Source organism: Carya illinoinensis, chromosome 7 (genome assembly GCF_018687715.1).
Source record: "Carya illinoinensis cultivar Pawnee chromosome 7, C.illinoinensisPawnee_v1, whole genome shotgun sequence".
NCBI lineage: Eukaryota > Viridiplantae > Streptophyta > Magnoliopsida > Fagales > Juglandaceae > Carya > Carya illinoinensis.
In genome coordinates, this window is record NC_056758.1 from 41,633,029 (window position 1) to 41,653,384 (window position 20,356).

At 36.6% G+C, this 20,356-nt stretch overlaps 2 protein-coding genes and 1 non-coding gene across 3 annotated transcripts; 1 reads left to right on the top strand and 2 right to left on the bottom strand.

The window, feature by feature from the left end:
• Positions 1 to 4,828: 4,828 nt before the first annotated feature.
• Positions 4,829 to 4,901, bottom strand: TRNAR-ACG. The gene has a single exon. It is a non-coding gene; the product is annotated as a tRNA-Arg (tRNA).
• Positions 4,902 to 5,543: 642 nt separating this feature from the next.
• Positions 5,544 to 7,920, bottom strand: LOC122316731. The gene is made up of 4 exons (XM_043133475.1): positions 7,295 to 7,920; positions 6,657 to 7,194; positions 6,263 to 6,563; positions 5,544 to 5,870 (listed from the first exon to the last, which is right to left on the bottom strand). The coding sequence occupies exons 1-4, from the start codon at positions 7,747 to 7,749 to the stop codon at positions 5,734 to 5,736; spliced, it is 1,431 nt and encodes a 476-aa protein (XP_042989409.1). The 5' UTR covers positions 7,750 to 7,920; the 3' UTR covers positions 5,544 to 5,733.
• A 2,973-nt stretch (positions 7,921 to 10,893) lies between these two features.
• LOC122316418 (probable LRR receptor-like serine/threonine-protein kinase At4g31250) lies at positions 10,894 to 19,827 on the top strand. Its single transcript, XM_043132935.1, is given in 7 exon segments — positions 10,894 to 10,941; positions 11,123 to 11,314; positions 11,316 to 11,733; positions 17,989 to 18,309; positions 18,312 to 18,584; positions 18,933 to 19,573; positions 19,575 to 19,827. Coding segments are annotated over 7 exon segments (1,920 nt in total). The 3' UTR covers positions 19,602 to 19,827.
• Positions 19,828 to 20,356: the final 529 nt, after the last annotated feature.

A 20,356-nucleotide genomic window follows, 5' to 3' on the forward strand; every position in this document is an offset into this window, starting at 1 on the left:
ATAAGTATAGTCAATAGAATTTTTTAATATAATAAGAGGATATTTGTTGTATCACCAGCCGGGTCCAAGAGGCAGTGGCAAGTATAAGAAAAAAAAAATACTAAAATAAAGGAAAACCGTGTTGACTGATGATCTTTATGGGAACAGGAAACCTAACAGTAGAAAAGCATACTACGAGAAGTCGTGGCGAAAACCTGATCATGAGAAAAGTCGTGGTCAAAAGGGCGAGTACAGCCATCAGCAGTCAGCACAGAAGAAAAGGAACAGCCAAATTCAACGAAGGCGGATCTAAAGTGCATGAGAGTGCAGAATTACCTAGTACCTGCTGATCAACGCGGCGTCGGTTTCGGCACCAAACCAAGGCACCACCGACATCTGGTATAAGTTTTATTTTTTATTTTTTTGATAATAGTATAAGTTTATTAAACTGGAGGAAATTGAAGATTTAGAGATAAAAATCCGATCATATCGTCGGTACGGTCATCGATCTACCACCGAAGTGAATGTAGAGGTCCCTACTTGTGCTGGCTGATCAACGTGTAATGAATGTGGAGGTTTGAGGAGGATTACCACCGAAGTGATTTTACAAGACTTCAAGGAGGCAAAGCTTATTACTTGCATGCTTAGAGACATTATTGTAAACAACCTTGACCAGCTCTATGATCCTGTTCTTTTGTTCAAGACTCGATAATGTGTTAACGATGTGTACTGCATACTGGACAACTTGCTCAATGGCCTGCAACACAAGAAATAGGAGGACTCGGTAGGTAGTAAAACACCTCTGAGGTCTAAGTTAGTCCTCCTATCGTTAGAGAAAATTTTTATATGTAGGAATACACGAATCTAATTCTAAATTAAAATTAGACTTTTATACTTATGTCGAAGTGAGTCTCCCATTTCATGTTTTAGATGTATTTGTTTGTTGTACTGGACATAATGTCATCACATTTAATGTAATGTGGCTCTTTCAGATTATATCTTATATGATAGATGTGTTAGTGTTGCCAATTATCCAAATATTTTGTTGAGAATAGTATCTCCTATTTGTGTTTCGTATTTGACCCTTTCGTATTTGTCTCTTTAATACAGCGTGGCCTCCCTGTAGTTTATGCGTGCTGAGATGTGTTAGGGTGAATACTATTCCATCCTCCCACATTAGTTCTTTTCCAGCATCGGCTCTAGCCTCTAGGCCTTCTTTCTCCTGTCCTAATTGATGGGGTGGTCATGCTTTGGTCGTTAAGCCACCAAGAGGTAGATTGAGAAGTTGTAACATACGAACCAAGAAGTTAGATTAATTCAGTTAGAAATTATTTAGTTATGTTACTATTTTATTTATTCTTTTATTAATTACTTATTTATCTTTATTCAGATGCTTATAATTATTTATTTGTTAAATAAGTTAATAAATCAGATTAAGTAGAGTTTTAAAGAAGTTTCCTTTATCTTGTATTCCTTGTTTTTATCGGATGGATTTCAAATTATTTTCAAAAAGATTCTGAGATCAGAACGACACTCAAATCAGATTCTATCTAAACTAAAACTCCTTCTGAAGACCACGTAAATAAGAAACCCTTTCTCCATAAAACCCCACATTATTCAGACTCTTCACACACAAAAAGATAGGCAGAAAACTCACACCAGCCCAACGTAACAGCTCCTACAAACCTGGAAAATCACTCTCACAGCCAACCAAAGCAGCCAACTCGCCGGAAACCGCCACAGAAAGTGCCGACCAGCCCAGTCCCGTCGAACCCACTCCCTTCCGGTAAGCCCACGCTGGAATCTTCTCTCTCTCCCTCTGTTCTGTGTTTCGGTTTAATAGATTTTCTCTCGGATCTCTCTCTCTCTTGCCTCGCACCATTACCTTTTCATCTGCTGTACTCTCACTGATATCACATGCTGCCTTTTACTTTCATCTGTTTTTCCAGCCTTTGGAGTTCTAGAAATAAATTATGTGTTTAAGGAAGTAGGCGTTGGGCTTAATTGTTTCCAGTCGGTCAAACTGAAACATGGGTCTCCTTTTATGGTTTATTTCTGTTTTTCTCAAAATATCCATGTTGTTTTGAGTAAATTCCAAAAATATCCCATGAGTTTTTGTCGTGTATCACCAAATCTTATCTTTTAACTGCAGTAAGAAGTATCTATATCTCATTGATGGTGAAATTCCTTTTGTGCCCATGAAACTTTGCTGTTGAGCTCCCAAAAAGCCAATTATACTTCCAGCTTTTTAAGGGTGTTTTTATGGGCTTTGCTTTATGGCTGGAGCTAATTTTAAACGTGGGCTGAGTTTGTTTTATATTGGGCTTGATTATAGTATATTTCAAAACTTTTTCTTAATAATTAAGTGAGTTGATTTCTTGTAGATTTTATTATTTTAATGGGCTAGTTGTATTTATAAAAAAAAAAAAAAAAAACTATTCTAGTAACTTTAAATGAGTTTTTTTTCTGTATTTAGGGTTGGACTGAGTTTAAATTCAGACTAAAGTTTTACTTCAATAAATATATTAGTCTTAGACTCTTTTTATAGAAAATATTGAAGGGCTTTTAAGCATATTTTAAAGAATTCTTTTATATTGTTTCAGCTTGTTATCTTAGCTAATATTTCAATTGACCTTTAACTAAGTTTTATAAAATTATTAAGATTATCATATGAGCTTTGGAATAATATTATTTTAGGTAATCTTTTTTATATTTGAATATTCATTATATTACCTCTATGGTAAGATTTTAAATAATTAGATTGCTACGACACGTTTTCTAGAAAGATTAGTAACGTCTAGTGCCTCGTATAGGTCACGAGCTACAACGTGAGTATTCGGAAGCAGCGCTAAGAGGTAAATAATATGGTCATATAAATGTATGTGTAATGTAAATATTATAATTGGGTATGATAATATGTTATGGTTTTGATGGTTATCTACGTTGCGCTAAGAGCCAAGTCAAGGTTAAATCGCTTTCATGAACTTCTATGAATTATGATGATTTACATGAAAGTAAGCCTATATATATGTTGAGCCTTTATGGATTGTTGATTGATGGATTGAATGTTACTAACATCACATGGAAGCCATGATATGATCATATAATAAATTAAGATAGGTATTCTATGAATTAAAATAGCCAAATCATGCATGCTTCATTCATGTAGTGCTTAGACCATGTATGTCATGTATTGTTCATGCAATAACTTAAGTCAAGCATGCCATGTAATGAATAGCCAGATCATGTATGCCATATTCATGTAGTTTTGAGATCATGCATGCCATGAACTGTCATAAAATGATTAAATCATGTTAGGCCATGTCATGCTATGCTATACCATGTACAAGAATATATCATGTTATGCCATGCCATATACAAGAATATGCCATGCTAGAAAAGTCTATGAAGTCCAAGAAAATTATCATGCATTAAGAAAGATAAGCATTTTAAGGTAACACGGACCCAAGCGTGTTTACCATAGTTATGCTAAGAAGGTACCCCGGACTCAAGCGTGGTTATCACAAGTTAAGTAGAACACGGACTCAAGCGTGTTTCACTCCATGTCATGCAAGTTAAGTGAACATGGACCCAAGCATGTTTCACTCCATGTCAAGCAAAGATAAGTGAAACACGGACCCAAGCGTGTTTCACTCCACGTCAAGCAAGATAAGTGAAACACGGACTCAAGCGTGTTTCACTTCATGTTATGCAAGTTAAGTGAATCACGGACTCAAGCGTGTTTCACTACATGACAAGTTATGTGGTGCCATGGACTCAAGCGTGGTTCACCATGAAATATGTATAATTCAAGATAAACAAGTTACTCATGCATTCACGTTTCAAGTTTGCCATGCTTATGAATGTTTCCGTTCATGTTAATCCATAAATGTTATATGGAAGTTATGATAAGGTTTTAAAAATCAAATTTATGCTAAGCTAGATAGTATTTACGATATGATGTATTATTTACTGAGTATTCGACTCATTTTGTTGTTTGTCTTTTTGTTTTCTTCTATGTTGATTGCCACAGATGTTGATTATGATGATGCAGAGCTGGATGGCCATGAGTAGATTTAGTATATGGACTTAGAGATGAATAAGTGTCTTTTACACAAGGATTAAGTTTCCTTTATGTCTTTTCAATAACTAGTTTTGTTTAAGACTAGCTCACTTTTGCTTTATTCAGTTTCAGTTTTCAAGACTATTTATTTCCTTTCTTTTAAGTCTATTCCAATAAATGAGGTATTTCAGAATAATGAGTCTCTTTACCGGGCATTTTATCATGTTGGTTAGTAACGTCTCTATCCTACGGGAACGGGGTGTTACAGAAGTCCAGCACAAAAGGTGATAAGAATATCTCTTCAAATATGCATAGTGGTTAGGTAAGACCCTATAGTGACATACGAGTATAAATATTGTAATTTTTCGTAGTTAGTATATAAAATCTCCCATTATTTAAGGTATTTTTATTAAAAATACATTAATTTATAATGTAAAGCCTTTTAGAGAATTATTGATGTTATGTTTTATAATTATATGCTGAGGGTGATGAAGCAGCAATTAACTTCATTACCATGTTATTTGCATATGAGGAACAGAATCACCATGAACGAACAAATCCTCTAGCTCGAAGTCACCCACTATTGTCTCTCTCTCTTGTTATCATTTTATTTCATCATGTATTTGGCGAGTGGGCAAATTTGGAGAGGTTTTGGTTTTTAACATATCGCTCAGAATAACTGGTACCCAATAACTATGGGCTCATGGCGAAAAATCATAAAATGGCACCTAGTAACCCGTCATGGGCCCATGTCGAAATATCGGACAAATGTTTCAAAAAAGACTGCGACTCCACTGGGGATCGAACCCAGAATCTCTGGTTCCGTAGACCAGCGCCTTATCCATTGGGCCATGGAGTCAGTTGTTGGCCTTTTTACGTAATTTAATTATTAATTCGCTGATACTTGGTAAATTATTATTAGTATTATTATTAAGAAGAGAACGGTACCTCAATTTTATTGATAACTTTCACTTATGGTGGAAGAATACGATACTTACAACCATAATACCTAGGGGTTACAAATATTCATAACATCTAAACCCAAGTATAAAAAAAATTAATATAAAAGTGCTACAATCACAAATATAGCATACAAAAATAATATAATAAATTGATATGATTTCATGTGATTCATTAAATTTATTTTATAATTTGATAAATCACATCAAGTCACATAAATATATGTGATTACTTTTGTATAATCTTTTGTGATTAGAGTATTTCTCATTTTTTTTGACAATTAATTAAATTGATTAGTCATAAATGGACCTATAACTACTTTTAGAAGGTGGATTAAAGAATGGGATGGTATCTTAATAATGGTAAATGATAAAAATATTTATACATTATGGTACATTAATAATCTTTACGATCGTATCTAAATCAGGAACGCATAGATAGTTTAAGGTATTGTAAATTAAAGTTTTGCTATGATGCGATGATTTGTGGGTGAAAGGTATTAAATTGACTTTTCCTTTCTATATATAATTTGACTCAGTGGGGCTGAATCTTATTTCCTTAAATTAATAACAACAAAATAGATTTTAAAATGAATCTTTCTTTCGGATGTCCATTTAGAATAGTTTGTACATGAAATTCACTAGCTAGCTACCTTCCACTGTAAATCTATAAAGTGACAGATATATATAATATGCGGATAATTTTGTTGGACTATACATTTTGTTCAAGAATCAAGACAGAACAACGACTTTGCTTAGTATCCACAGCACCAGAGAGAACTCAAATGCGAACAGTGTGTGAAGCAATCCGCGATCAAGCGCGAAACCAAACAGCGTGATCCCTCCATTGTTGTGTTGCAAGTATGTCACTACACGGAAATTAATGCCCTCATCAGCAACATATTTATATGTCATGCACGTGTATATATATCTAAAGACTGCCACGGTAAAAACAAAGAAAAAAACAAAAACAAAATTGATTCAAGAGAAATGATATTTGCATTTGTAGTCGTGTAAGCGTTATATAGTCTATTTGAGAAAAGTAAATGAATAAGTAACCTACATGAAAAAAATTAACTTTTTAATCGTGGACTCCACTCTTTTTTAAAGTGATTACACGACGTTACATACTCCACAATTACACGTGGCATTACTCTGAATATCATGTGTAATCTTTGACCGAAAAATAGCACAGATTATAAGGATACATAAGAAGGCGTTGGCAGCTTGTAGAATTGGAATTATATGGTTAATTGCTCACCTAAAGCTTGCCTGGTTTGTGCTGAGGAAGCTGGGTCTTGTCCTGCTACTGTAGGGGAAATCGAAACTATAATTTCAGACGACTCAGAATCGCTGTGATCGCATTTAGATACTGGGTTGCTATCCTCGGCCTGATCTGATATTGTCTGATGGCCTTTGCCTTGGTTTGATCCAGAAGATGCACAAGTCACAACCATGTGCCACCGAGTTGCGACCGACACAATCCCTTGAGCTCTATGCGTGATTCTCGCTGCCCCAAGTAGGCACAACAGGAAACCACTAAGCTGAGCAGCTGAGCAAACCTGCATTCTCCAAAATATATACATGAATTTTATATATGAAAATAAGTGCTTGGATTGGAGTGTGGGGACTTTTGATCCCCAATAAATACTTACCACAAGATCGCCGGAATTAAAGAAAGTCTTCTCAGATTTCGATGCCAAAACCAGCAACAGGGCCACAAACTGACTCACGGTGATGGTAAACATGCACGCAATTATGAATAACCGATACCTGTGGCTCGTCACCAACAACTGCTTCCTTATTCTCGCATGTTCCTTAAATATCACACTGCAGTCGGACTCACACCCCTCGAACATCTTTTGAAATCCTTCAAACCTTAGTATTTGAAGCTCGCAAGTAAGCCGAAACAAAACACAAACCAGCAAGAACAGCCCCGTCCGATAAACCCACGAGACCAAAACCAAAACGAGCACGATGCAATTCAATGCCACGCTTGTACTGACATATGGAAATGATATACTCACGCTGGAAAAGAATAAGAGTTTATGAACGACTTCGACGAAAAACGATGGTAGAAGTATGATTGCTAAGTAGCGGAAAGCCTTGTCAAGCTCGCGCTTGTATCCTCGCTGTACGTATAAAGAATCTTCCTGCAGGCCCTCAAGCAATAGCAGTTGGCGGAGACCGTACCTGTTTATTTTATACTTACAGAAATTTTAGACTAACAATAAGTTGCGCTAATATCCATGAATGAGTTTTACGTTTCTAGATTTATAATCCAACACATTACCTACGGAAGAACCAGGAGAGTGTGAAGAAGGCAATGGCGGCTAGCCCTGACTCGGGAAGTTGGACAAGCTTGTTGAAAGAGATGGGCTCATCGATTGAGGCTGCGGCTGGGACTCGAACGGAGAAGAAGGCCACAAAAGGAACCAGGATGGTGAAGAATATGAATGTGAAGTAGGAAACGGATTTTCCAATACAGGAAGAGTGATCGAGGGCGCACCATCTGAGGCTTATGCGGAAGTTGCGTAGCTCGTCGAAGATCAAAGATTTTGATCTGGCGTATGAGGGCTGGAGGAGTAAGGGGACGGTGTTGGAGTCGTTTGGTTCATCGGGTGAGGGGGTGCGGCAGCCGGAGGTGAAGTTGACCTCTATATGGGGGTCAGGGGAGGTGGTGGATGAGTTCATGGGGTTGGGTTTTGGTTGAGGGGATTTGGATCGGAAGAGTGTGAGCATGTACATATATGAGGTACTTTTGATTAAATGCTGTACATGTAATTCATACAGTAGAGGCTTAATTTTCTGGTTAAGAAAGAAAGGTAATTAACTGTTTAGTGAGAAAGAATTGCTTGAAAAATGGGACTGGAGTTATATATATGCTTAATTTGTAGGCCAGTATATAATCATACACACACACACATATATATATATAAGCACAAATAAGTCATAGGAATTACGCACCGAGGTGCATGCCCAAAGCATTTATATATATATATATATATATTTCTGGTTGATTTAGAAAACAAAGATATAAAGCAGAAAAGAAAAGGCAACAAACCTTGCTTTGTCTTGTGAGAGTTCTCTTCAACTACCAGTAATAGGGGTCTCAAAGGAAGCGAAGAATAAAGGGTTGGCGTAAATGCCTGTGGGTGCTTTTCCATTTGTCATGCCATTAGGATATTCGTTTCTTAAGGTGTCTAAAATATAACGTGGTTAAAAAGGGACTCGATAGTTCATGTAAAGAACTGTGACAAGCATGGCAAAGACTGAGGGGGTTGTTCTTCGCGGCTGTATATTCACGGACCAATCGACGAAAAGAAGTCACAGGATGGCCTTGCACGTGAATTTGTTAGCGGCCAGTTGGAAGAAGGAAAAAGCTGGCTTTTTTAAATTTTTATATAAAATATAATAAATAAATAAATAATTTTTTTAATTTTTAAAATAATAATATTAAAAAATAATATTTTAATAATATTTTATTTAATTTTAACTTTTATTTAAAATCATTTCATTTCACTATTCAAACCGTAATTAAGAATTTGTGATCCAAAAAAAAAAAAAAAAAAAAAAGCAATTTTAAGAAAATTTTTTGTCTTTAACTTTTGAGTCTTTGACACCGAAGAACTCCCTTGAATAATGAATACATTCTCTGTATTTTGAATTAGAAATTTGAATTTATTTTATCTCCCAAATAAAATTAGAGCAGTACTACTCCTCCGTATCACACGCGGATATAATTTTCCGTACAATATTAGTAGCAACTCTATTTTATAAGCGTTTTCTTTAAATTTTAAATTTTAAGATTTTCACAATTTACAATAGTTGACATATCAACTTGTATGATTACATAAATAAAAGAGTAATACTACTCATTATCATTTTAAATCTCATCATTTTATAATATGATATTAAAAAATTAGAAATTATTTATTATATTTTACTTATGTGTCTATTATTTAATATTTTTTTAAAAAATCTTAAAAGAACGATGATTGATAGATATTTTTTTAAATAAAATTATAATTATAGATAATATTTTTCTTAAAATTATTCAATTAATTTTAATAGATAGTTTAGGTATCTCACACTTGCACTGAAGGAGAAGTACTATTCTAGATAGAGCGGTGCTACTCTGCCGCTCAGAGTACATTGTTCATTTTAACTACATGCACATTTTTTTTCATATATTTTTTAATATATTTAAACATTTTAAAAAAAATAAAAAAATATTAATACACTTAAAATCACTTCCTTAATCATTAAATAAAAAAAATTAAAATTTCTTTTTTGTGACCGGCGGTCACTTTGAAGAAGCATGAGGAGAGCGCATACAAATATTTTCCTTCTAAATAAATAAAATCTTTCTTGTATCCAGAAGTACTATTCCGAGGAACAACCTTCCAGATATAGCCCAGTCCAAAATTGACTATTCTGAAAGAAACTGGGAAGATAAGCCCCATATTTGAGTTCTATTATAATATTGTTCTTGGATTATATATATGTAAAAGATAATTTTAATGAATATAAGATAAATTTAAATTTTTACTATTTTATTTATATTCATCTCTATATTAGAATAATTATTTTTTTATTATATAACAATAAAATAATATAAAAAGAATTTGAGTTTAACTATTCATATTAAATCTCTATATTGGATATCAATTTATTTAATATATAGTAATGATTAATTAATAATTTTAAAAATATTTAATTTTTTAATTATAAATTTATTTTATTTTATCATATTTTACTATTCTAACTATTATATTTTATTAGTAATATTTATTTTACTATTTTATCATATTTTTCCAAATTTTATTCTACTCAAAGATTATTTTCTTGAATTTAGTGGCTTTTTGCGGGTTGGAAATCAAGAGAGAGGGAGAGTTACAAAAATAATAAAATAAAGATTTATTTATTAAAGTAATTATCAAATTTGCATTTTACTTCACATATATTGTAGCTCAAAACTAAAATATTTAACTATAGATAATTTATTATAGTAATTTTTATCTTTAATGGTTGAAAAAGTAACTTTATTTTCACATATGCAATATCCGGTGAGGATGCTCTCAGGTCTCCCGTCTTCTCTGTATATAAATATAAAATCATATATTTTAAAGATTATTTTTATCATTTAAAAAAAAACTTTCTAATCAAAATAATAATAACATATTATTTTATTATTATTAATTTTTTTTATATATTTTATAATTAACACCCACTATATATATATTTGACATTAATAATATAAATATAATAATAAAAATATAAATTTTATATATATTATATTACAAATACAATAAAATGATAAACAATATAATATGTTATAATAATAAAATAAAGGTGAAGGTAAATGTTCTATTGTGTTTTTAAGGAGTAAATAATGCATTTCTCAATATGTATTGATACTGTTTATAATTATGAAAATATTTTCGTATATATAATTTAATATAGTCAATTTAATAATCTAATTATGTAAATATCTGTTTTATATTTGAGTTCTGCTACATACAAGCACAGTTACGCACTAATCTGTGTACCAATATTGATTTATTCATACAAATTTAAATTAATACTGTTTTCAATAAAATCTACTTTTTGACCAATCACATTATATTGGTGCATAGATTAGTGCACAATTGTGCTTGCAACTATATTTCTCCTTTATATTTACATATAGATAAACTAATAGCAACGCTATAAGCAAACAAACAAAAATGGGTTTTTTTTCTTGGAGGCTGGACGGCTGAAAAAATCACGGCTCGTTTAACAAGAAAAAAACTGAAAAATCAGCTTACCAGCACATGCCAAGCTAGAAAATAATAAACAAGAACATCAAAAGGGGAAGAAACTCCAATATAAAATTATAAATACACTCGCATGGCCGGCCTTTCGATCGACAGCTCAGCCTTGTACCAGAACCACCTGGTCAATTTCCCCCGGCCCTACAATCTGTCTGTTGGCATTCCCCCCCTCTTTAAGTTCGCAGTCTTCACCACTAATCTCCTCCATTCTCAAGCTCAAAATTCCGCCTGAGCCATCTTCCACCTCTTCTTCATCATGGCTCACAACAAAGCACGTTGGCTTTTGATGCTGTTGACCGCGTTAGTACATTTACAATGCTGCTGGTGACGATGCAGGAGTGCTGATCAAATTCAAGAGCTCCTTGTCAAATAACGACATGCTTAACGACTGGAATGAATCGATCGATATTTGCAGTGGTACTGGAAACAAGAGTAATTGGGCCGGCTTGATATGCACCAACGGAGTCTTATCCGGGCTGCGGCTGGAGAACATGAGTCTCACGCCTCACGGGCATCATCGACATAGACACGCTGGCGGAGTAGCAAACTTTGCGGAGTTTGAGCTTCATGAACAATAGCTTCGAAGGTCCGATGCCTAACATGGCGAAACTCGGTTCACTAAATACATTGTATTTGTCCCACAACCGATTCTCCGACGAAATTAAGGATGATGCTTTTGACGGCATGAAGTCTTTAAAGAAAGTTTATTTGGCACGAAACAAATTTATGGGTAAAATTCCCAAGTCCCTCGCTGCGTTGCCTAAGCTTATGGAGTTGAACCTCGAGGGTAACTGATTTGAGGGAAAGATACCAAATTTTCGATCAAACGGGTGGAAAGTATTCTATCTAGCAGACAAACAACTTGAGGGTCGGATACCAAAAAGTTTAAGCCAGATGAATTCTAGTTCTTTTGTGGGTAAGTTGATCAGTCTCTTCGACGTACATATGCTGGAGATTACAAAGATATTATTGTTGCGAATGGAGACAAGAGTGGTGGGTCATGCATTGCATGTGTTTGTTTAATGCATCGAAAGACACCGAATGCACCGAATTCAAAAGGTGCGGCTGCACCTTCTCTCAATTGCACCTTCTCATCGACGACTCCCAATCAGTATTATAAATAGGAGAGAGCTCAATTGTGGGTGGGCGTGCATACGAGTGTGGGAAAGAAAGAAGAGAGAAAGAGAGTGGGTGAGCAGAGAGAGTTTACAAGAGAGGTTTTTTGTAAAAATTATTTTATAGTGAAATTACAGCAGCTGTGGACGTAGGCAATTGCCGAACCATGTTAAATTTTGTCCCTCCTTTATTTAGAATTATCTCTGTCTCCAACTAGCTCTCAACAACTGGTATCAGAGCTCTGGTTCGTGCTGTCCGAAAATTCAAATTGGTCAAAATCAATTTTTGACAACTCTAGGGTGTTCCTCGCGTCGAGAGGAATCCGTTGCCCAAACGGAATCGAAAATGGAGGTCGGACGAGCCCACACGCGCCCCTAGAAGATAGGCGCATGCATCTGCTGCAACCACGCTCCCCCACGCGCATCGGACGTTGAAGACGAGCGATCACACACGCCCACGTGCCCCCACGCGCTCCAGAGTTGAAGACGCGTGAAAGACACGCACCCACGTGCCCCCACGCGCCCTACAGAGGTTCAGCGCGTGTACTACACGCGCCTCACTCTCCCCCACGTGCACACAGTGCTGTAGCGCGTGTAATACACGTGCCCACTCTCCGCCCACTCGCACTGTGCAGCGCGTGCACCCCATGCGCCAAACAGATCAGAACCGTCCATTTTTCAAATCTTTTTGGGCTAGATCTAAGCCATTCAGAGTCCGATTTCAATGATCAAATAGTGCTTTCCAACTATTTGGATCATTTCGGACTCATCCGTACGGTGGAAATTTTGAGATTCGCCATCAATACATTCAATCTGAACCATCCACGTGTTGCAGATCATTTTGGGCTAGATCACGCCAGCTAGAGTTCCATCGCGACGATCAAATAATGCTGACAAACTATTTGGATCATTCCGGACTCGTTTCCAGCTAATTCGAGTGTTTCGGACGCAACGGTGATCTTTGTTGGTTTAAATTTGAACTCATTTGTAAAGTTGTGGCTGGAGAAGAAGCTAAAGGTGTTGGTATCGAGAAATTTGACGGTACAGACTTTGCCTACTGGAGAATGCAGATAGAGGATTATCTCTATGGGAAGAAACTACATCTTCCACTCCTAGGAAGAAAGCCAGATGACATGAGCAATGAAGATTAGAGTTTCCTTGATAGACAAGTGTTGGGAGTCATTCGACTAACACTGTCAAGATCAATTGCACACAATGTGGGAAAGGAAAAGACCACAACGGATTTGATGAAAGCTCTATCAGACATGTACGAGTAGCCATCAGCCAATAACAAAGTGCATTTGATGTACAAGCTATTCTACTTGAGAATGGCAGAAGGAACTCCAGTTATTCAGCATCTGAATGAGTTCAACATCATCATCAATCAATTAGCTTCAGTGTGGATTGAATTTGATGATGAAGTACGTGCACTGATTGCTCTAGCTCAATTGCCAAAAAGCTGGGAGGCCATGAGAACAGCTGTTAGCACTTCTTATGGCAAAACAAAGATGAAGTATCAAGATATCCGAGACCATATTCTTAGCGAGGAAGTTCGCAGAAGAGATACAGGAGAAGCATCAACTTCCAGTTCTGCCTTAAACCTCGAGACGAGAGGTAGAGGAGCTAGTAGAAGTTCAAATCGGGGCAGGTCAAAGTCCTGAAGAGGCAGAAGTAAATCTAGGTCCGGAAAACAAGTATAGTGCTGGAATTGTTGCAAGATTGGTCACTTCAAAAATAATTGTAAGGAAGCAAAAAAGAAGAATGAGCATGACTCTGCTAATGCCACAACAGAAGATCTCCGAAATGCCTTACTCCTTTCAGTCGACAACCAAATTGAATCTTGGGTGTTAGATTCAGGAGCCTCATTCCACACTACAGCACACCAAGAAATCATGCAGAATTATGTCACTGGTGATTTCGGAAATGTATACTTAGCAGATGGTGAAGCGTTGGAAATTGAAGACATGAGAGATGTACCAATCAATCTGCCCAATGGAAGTGCATGGTTGCTACAGAAGGTGCGACATGTTCCCAAACTCATGAGGAACCTGATTTCTGTAGGACAACTTGATGCTGATGGGCATTCGGTATTATTTACCGGTGGCACGTGGAAGATAACAAAAGGAGCTATGGTAGTAGCTCGAGGCACAAAAACAGGTACTCTATACATGACTTCAAGTATTAGAAATACTGTTGCAATTGCTGATGCAAATGCCAACCTATGGCATCAAAGGCTTGGTCATATGAGTGAGAAAGGAATGAAAATACTATTATTCAACGGGAAGTTACCAAAATTGGAATCAACTGATTTCGACATGTGTGAAGGTTGCATTTTTGGGAAGTAGAAAAAAGTTAGTTTTCTGAAAAATGGTAGAACTCCAAAGTCTACAAAGTTGGAGTTGGTGCACACAGATTTGTGGGGGTCATCTCCAGTCGCTTCTCTTGGAGGATTGCGATACTATATTTCCTTTATTGATGACTCAAGTAGGAAAGTATGAGTTTATTTTTTGAAAAATAAATCTGACACATTTGATACTTTCAAGAAGTGGAGAGCCATGGTTGAAAATGAAACAGACTTGAAGTTAAAATGTCTGAGGTCAGACAATGGCGGAGAGTACATTGACAGAGGGTTCAAAGAATTCTGTGCTACAAATGGAATTAGATTTTAGAAGACTATTCCCGGGACACCGCAGCAGAATGGCGTAGCTGAACGCATGAACATAACTCTCAACGAATGTGTCAGAAGCATGAGGCTGAATTCAGGATTGCCTGAATGTTTTTGGGCTGATGTAGTTAACACTGCAGCCTATTTGATTAACCGGGGACCTTCGGTTCCCTTAAAGTTCGATCTACCAGAGGAAGTCTGGAGCGGAAAGAAGGTAAATCTTTCCCATTTGAAAGTTTTTGGCTGTTTATCATATGTTCACATAGATTCTACTAATCGTAATAAGTTAGAAGCCAAATCTAGAAAATGTTTTTTCATCGGTTATGGTGATGAAGAATTTGACTATCGATTTTGGGATGATAAAAATCGCAAAATCATCAGAAGTAGAAATGTGATATTTAATGAGCAGATTCTATACAAAACTAAGTCACAAACTGAACCTGAGGAGTAGCCAAAGAAACCTGAAGTTGTTGACTTTGATGTTACTCGAGTCAACACTGATAAGAATGAGGATCAAGAAAATGATGATACACAGATCGAACAACGTACACCACTCACTGTTATTCGAAGATCTTCAAGGATAATCAGGCCACCACAGCGGTTCTCACCATCTCTACACTACATCTTGCTAACAGATAATGGTGAACTGGAAAGTTATGATGAAACTCTACAAATTGAAGATTCGATCAAGTGGGAGAAAGCCATGCAAGATGAGATGGAGTCACTGATGTCAAATCAGACATGGAAGCTAACTAAGCTTCCAAAAGGCAAGAAGGTTTTGCACAATAAATGAGTGTATAGAATTAAGAAAGAACACAATGGTAGCAAGCGCTACAAAGCCAGAATGATCGTGAATGAGTTTCAACAAAAGGAAGGTGTCGACTACACAGACATTTTCTCCCCAGTTGTAAAGTTGACCACGATCAGGCTAGTGTTAGCAATTGTGGCTTCAGAGAATCTACATCTCGAGCAGTTAGATGTGAAGACTGCATTCCTTCATGGTGATTTGGAGGAAGATATCTATATGCACTAGCCACAAGGATTCTCAGTGAAGGGAAAAGAGAATCTAGTTTGCAAATTGAAGAAGAGTTTGTATGGCCTAAAACAAGTTCCACGACAATGGTACCGGAAGTTTGACAACTTCATGTGCAGTAATGGATTTACAAAACTGCAGGCTGACCATTGTTGCTATATGAAGAACTTTGACAACTCTTATATTATCCTACTGTTGTATGTGGATAATATGCTCGTTGCAGGGTTAAGCATCGAGAACATCAATAAACTAAAGAAGCAGTTGTCAAAGCGATTTGAGATGAAGGATTTGGGTGCTGCAAAACAAATCCTTGGTATGGGAATTATTAGAGACAAGTCTAATGATACTCTCAAGCTCTCGCAGAAGGAGTATGTAAAGAATGTGCTTAGAAGGTTTAACATGGACAAGGCAAAACCAGTGAGCACACCCTTAGCTAGTCACTTTCGACTAACTAAGGATCAGTCGCCAAAGATGGAGGAAGAGCAAGAATGCATGAACAAAATACCCTATGCATCTGCTATTGGTAGTCTTATGTATGCCATGGTCTGTACAAGGCCAGATATTGCACAAGCAGCGGGAGCTGTGAGTCGGTACATGAGTAATCCAGGAAAGCAGCATTGGGAAGCAGTCAAGTGGATTTTAAGATATCTACAAGACTTTTCAGATACGTCACTATGCTTTACAAAAGCAGGTTTAAAACTACAGGGATATGTAGATGCTGATTTAGCAGGTGATGTTGACAGCAGAAAGAGTACTACTGGATTTGTGTATACGCTGGGTGGTACAGCTGTATCGTGGGTTTCTAAGTTACAGAAGATTGGTGCTCTCTCAACTATAGAAGCAGAATACGTTGCTATAACTGAAGCAGGGAAGGAAATGGTTTGGTTGCAGTCATTCTTGGAGGAATTGGGAAAGAAGAATGAAAAATGTATTCTGCACAGTGATAGTCAGAGTGCTATTTTTCTCGCAAAGAATCCAGCCTTTCATTCTAGAACAAAATACATACAGTTGCGATACCATTTTATCCGATCTCTTCTCGATAGTGGACAGCTGATACTTGAGAAGATTCGATGAGCAGAGAACCCAGCAGACATGTTTACAAAAGTAGTTAATGCTGACAAACTGAAGCTGTGTGTAGCTTCAGTTGGCCTTCGTACTTAAAGGCATGACTTGAAGTTGCTGTGATGGTTGCTATGAAGATATGTAGGCTCATTTGTTTCTAAGTGGGAGATTGTTGCGAATGGAGACAAGAGTGGTGGGTCATGCATTGCATGTGTTTGTTTAATGCACCAAAAGGTACCGAATGCACCGAATTCAAAAGGTGCGGCTGCACCTTCTCTCAATTGCACATTCTCATCGACGACTCCCAATCAGTATTATAAATAGGAGAGAGCTCAATTGTGAGTGGGCGTGCAGACGAGTGTGGGAGAGAAAGAAGAGAGAAAGAGAGTGGGTGAGCAGAGAGAGTTTACAAGAGAGGTTTTTTGTAAAAATTATTTTATAGTAAAATTACAACAGTTATGGACGTAGGCAATTACCGAACCACGTTAAATTTCGTCCTTTATTTATTTAGAATTATCTCTATCTCCAACTAGCTCCCAACAATTACTTCAGTTTTTTTCTCCCTCACTAGCTTGCTTATTTATTACAATTGATATATATTTGACTTCTTGATCTCAAAAGTAAGGCTCCCACGTTCGACTGTAAAGTACTCATCATCAATCAGAAACTGTTAGTTTTTCTCTAGGATGGCAATCGAAGCAGAATTAAAAAAAAATCGATTTTAAAATCATCTGAAGCATAATCTGTATTTTTTATGACAAGAAAACTAATTAGACAATTCGATTATATTTTTAGAATTTTCCTGAAAATAATGATATTCTTAGGATTAACAAGCGATCCGTACTTTAACAGTATTAAATCTGACAGTCTCTGATGTGCACCTTTAATCATATCCGAAACCAAACAGAATATCTGTAAAGAAAAATACTACATATCATTCTATATCACACATTTTATATATTAAAATATTATTTTTTATTTTTTTTATTTTTTATTTTATTTTATTCTTATTAAACTAATTAAATTATTTTATTTATTATTCACACACTACATATTTATTATAAAAAAATAAAAAAAATTAAAATAAATATAATGTATGAAATATAATGATGAAAAATAAATTTTTCCATTTGTAAATGGCATGCACGTTGATACCAATGCTTAAAAAATTCTCCCTATAAAAATATTTTTAATAATAATACTATTATAACTCTTTTGTGTTTTTCCTGTGCCAAAATCTGTTGTTTTTGGTGTGTAAAAGTAAAACTCTTTCATTTTTCTTTTTTCCTTTGACAGGCAACAAAGACCCATGCGGACTGCCTCTGGACCCATGCAAGTCCTCAAGGAAGAACTACATCGTAATAATCATCATCTTAGCTATCGCCGTCGTCGCATTAGCAGCAATGGGTGTATTTTTGTACAAACGTGGCCGCCGACTCCAAAAAACAAAGAGTAAAATGGCCCAAGAAATAAAAGCCTACAAGAATTCTGGTGGAGCGGCTGAAGCCTATGATGTCGACCGGAAAGAGGCCCAATCACCCGACCTCCCCGGCGAGTACGAAAAGGGTGAAAAAGAAAAGTTATACTTCGTGAGAAATGAAAAAGGGATGTTTGATTTACAGACCTACTTAGAGCCTCCGCCGAAGTATTGGGGAGTGAGAGTTTTGGGTCCTCTTACAAGGCTGTTCTTTTGAGTGGGCCTGCTATGGTTGTCAAGAGGTTTAGGCAAATGAACAAGGTAGGGAAGGGAGAGTTTCATGACCACATGAGAAGGCTTGGGAGTTTGTCCCATCCTAATGTGCTTCCCCTTGTAGCCTTTTACTATACCAAGGAAGAAAAGCTTCTGATTTCAGACCTTGTCCAAAACGGCAGCCTCGCTTGTCATCTCCATGGTATATTCTTGCAGGTTCTGCTTCAATTAACTTGATTTTCTTTTCCATTTCTTATTTGGTAGGACAGGATTCAAGCCTAAGATTTGTCAAACTTTTCAAATCAATGTAAGAACGTCTTAACGAACCAACATCTTCCAGGACCCAACAATTTGGTCGAGCTTGAAAATAGCCAGTATTCGGTCCAAGAAATTAAGACTGAGTTTGAATGTTGTTTGTGTTGTATCTTGTATGGAATGAATAGAAAGGTGAATTAGGGACTGCATGGTTAATTTCATCTATGGCTTTTATCATTTAAGCAAAACTAAAGCCTAATAAAATTGTGCATGTTTTGGGTATTGATTTTTTCAGCAAGACGTGCACCCGGGCAGCCAGGGCTTGATTGGCCAACTCGGCTAAAGATCATCAAAGGAGTAGCCAGGGGTTTGGCTTACCTCCACAGAGAGTTCCCTAACCTAATTCTACCCCATGGTCACCTAGAATCCTCCAATGTGCTTCTGGACCACACGTTCATGCCTCTGTTGTCGGACTTCGCTCTTGTCCCAGTGGTCAACAAAGAGCATGCACAACAATACATGGCGGCGTACAAATCTCCGGAGTTCACACAACGGGACCGTACTGCTCAAAAGACAGACGTGTGGTGCCTAGGGATTCTCATTCTTGAGCTTTTAACTGGAAAATTCCCTGTAAACTATCTAAAACATGGGAATGGAGCGAACGCGGATTTGGCATCGTGGGTGAACTCAGTTGTGAGGGAAGAGTGGACGGGCGAGGTGTTTGATATTGACATGAAGGGAGCCAAAAACAGCGAGGAAGAAATGCTAAAGCTCTTGAAGATTGGAATGTGCTGTTGTGAGTGGGATGTGGATAGGAGGTGGGAGTTGAGGGAGGCTCTGGAGAAGATTGAAGATTTGAAGGAGAGGGACAATGAGGATGACAACTATTCTTCCAATGTTAGTGAAGGAGACATGTACTCCTCCAGGGGAATGACTTGAGGAAGACTTCTCCTTTCCCAGTTAATATATAATAGTGTTGATGAGTTAATGTGAGGGTTAAAACTTTGAAGGATCTGAATAGTGCATATGCTTTTGGAGTACATTAAAGTTAGGTCCGCGGGGTGGCTGCTATGTCCCCCAGTTTCATTTTTGTTATATTCTTATCTGCAAAGACTGCAATAATGATGTAAGGAGTAAAAAAGTCCTATTGGAATTTGTAAATAATGGGCTAATAAGATATGAATTTGTCACTTTTTCTATCTTTTCTTTACTATAGTTACGAGTTTCTTCGCAATAAGAAACTGAGGAATTCAGGCTTATCTAGATCAGTTCATTCAGACTGGGTGCATGCAAGGATGTGGAGGCAGTATTTGGGAAGGTGCATGGCTGGATAATGCTCGATCTGATAAATAACAAGTCATTGACTTGACTAATATATCTCGACAAAAATGACGTAATTAAACTAACGACAGCCGCCTACTTTTGAACGATTCTATGGAGAGGGTTTGGAGAAGAGAAATTAACCAATTGAAGAGGAGACGTCGTGAAATGAAATAAAGTTATCTTCGAATATATAACAGCTTCAAACCAATCTGTCCCATTTGCTTTCGTTTCGCGGAAGAATTCAAACAGCGTATCTATTAATCTAATGTTTTCAAAACGAATTATTAAAAACCGACCATTGACTTGGTATCCAGGAAACAATTGGGCTGGTCACCTTTTTTTATCTTCTTTCCGCCTGTTATAAAAAGTAAAAAACTGAGGAATGCATGATATGGA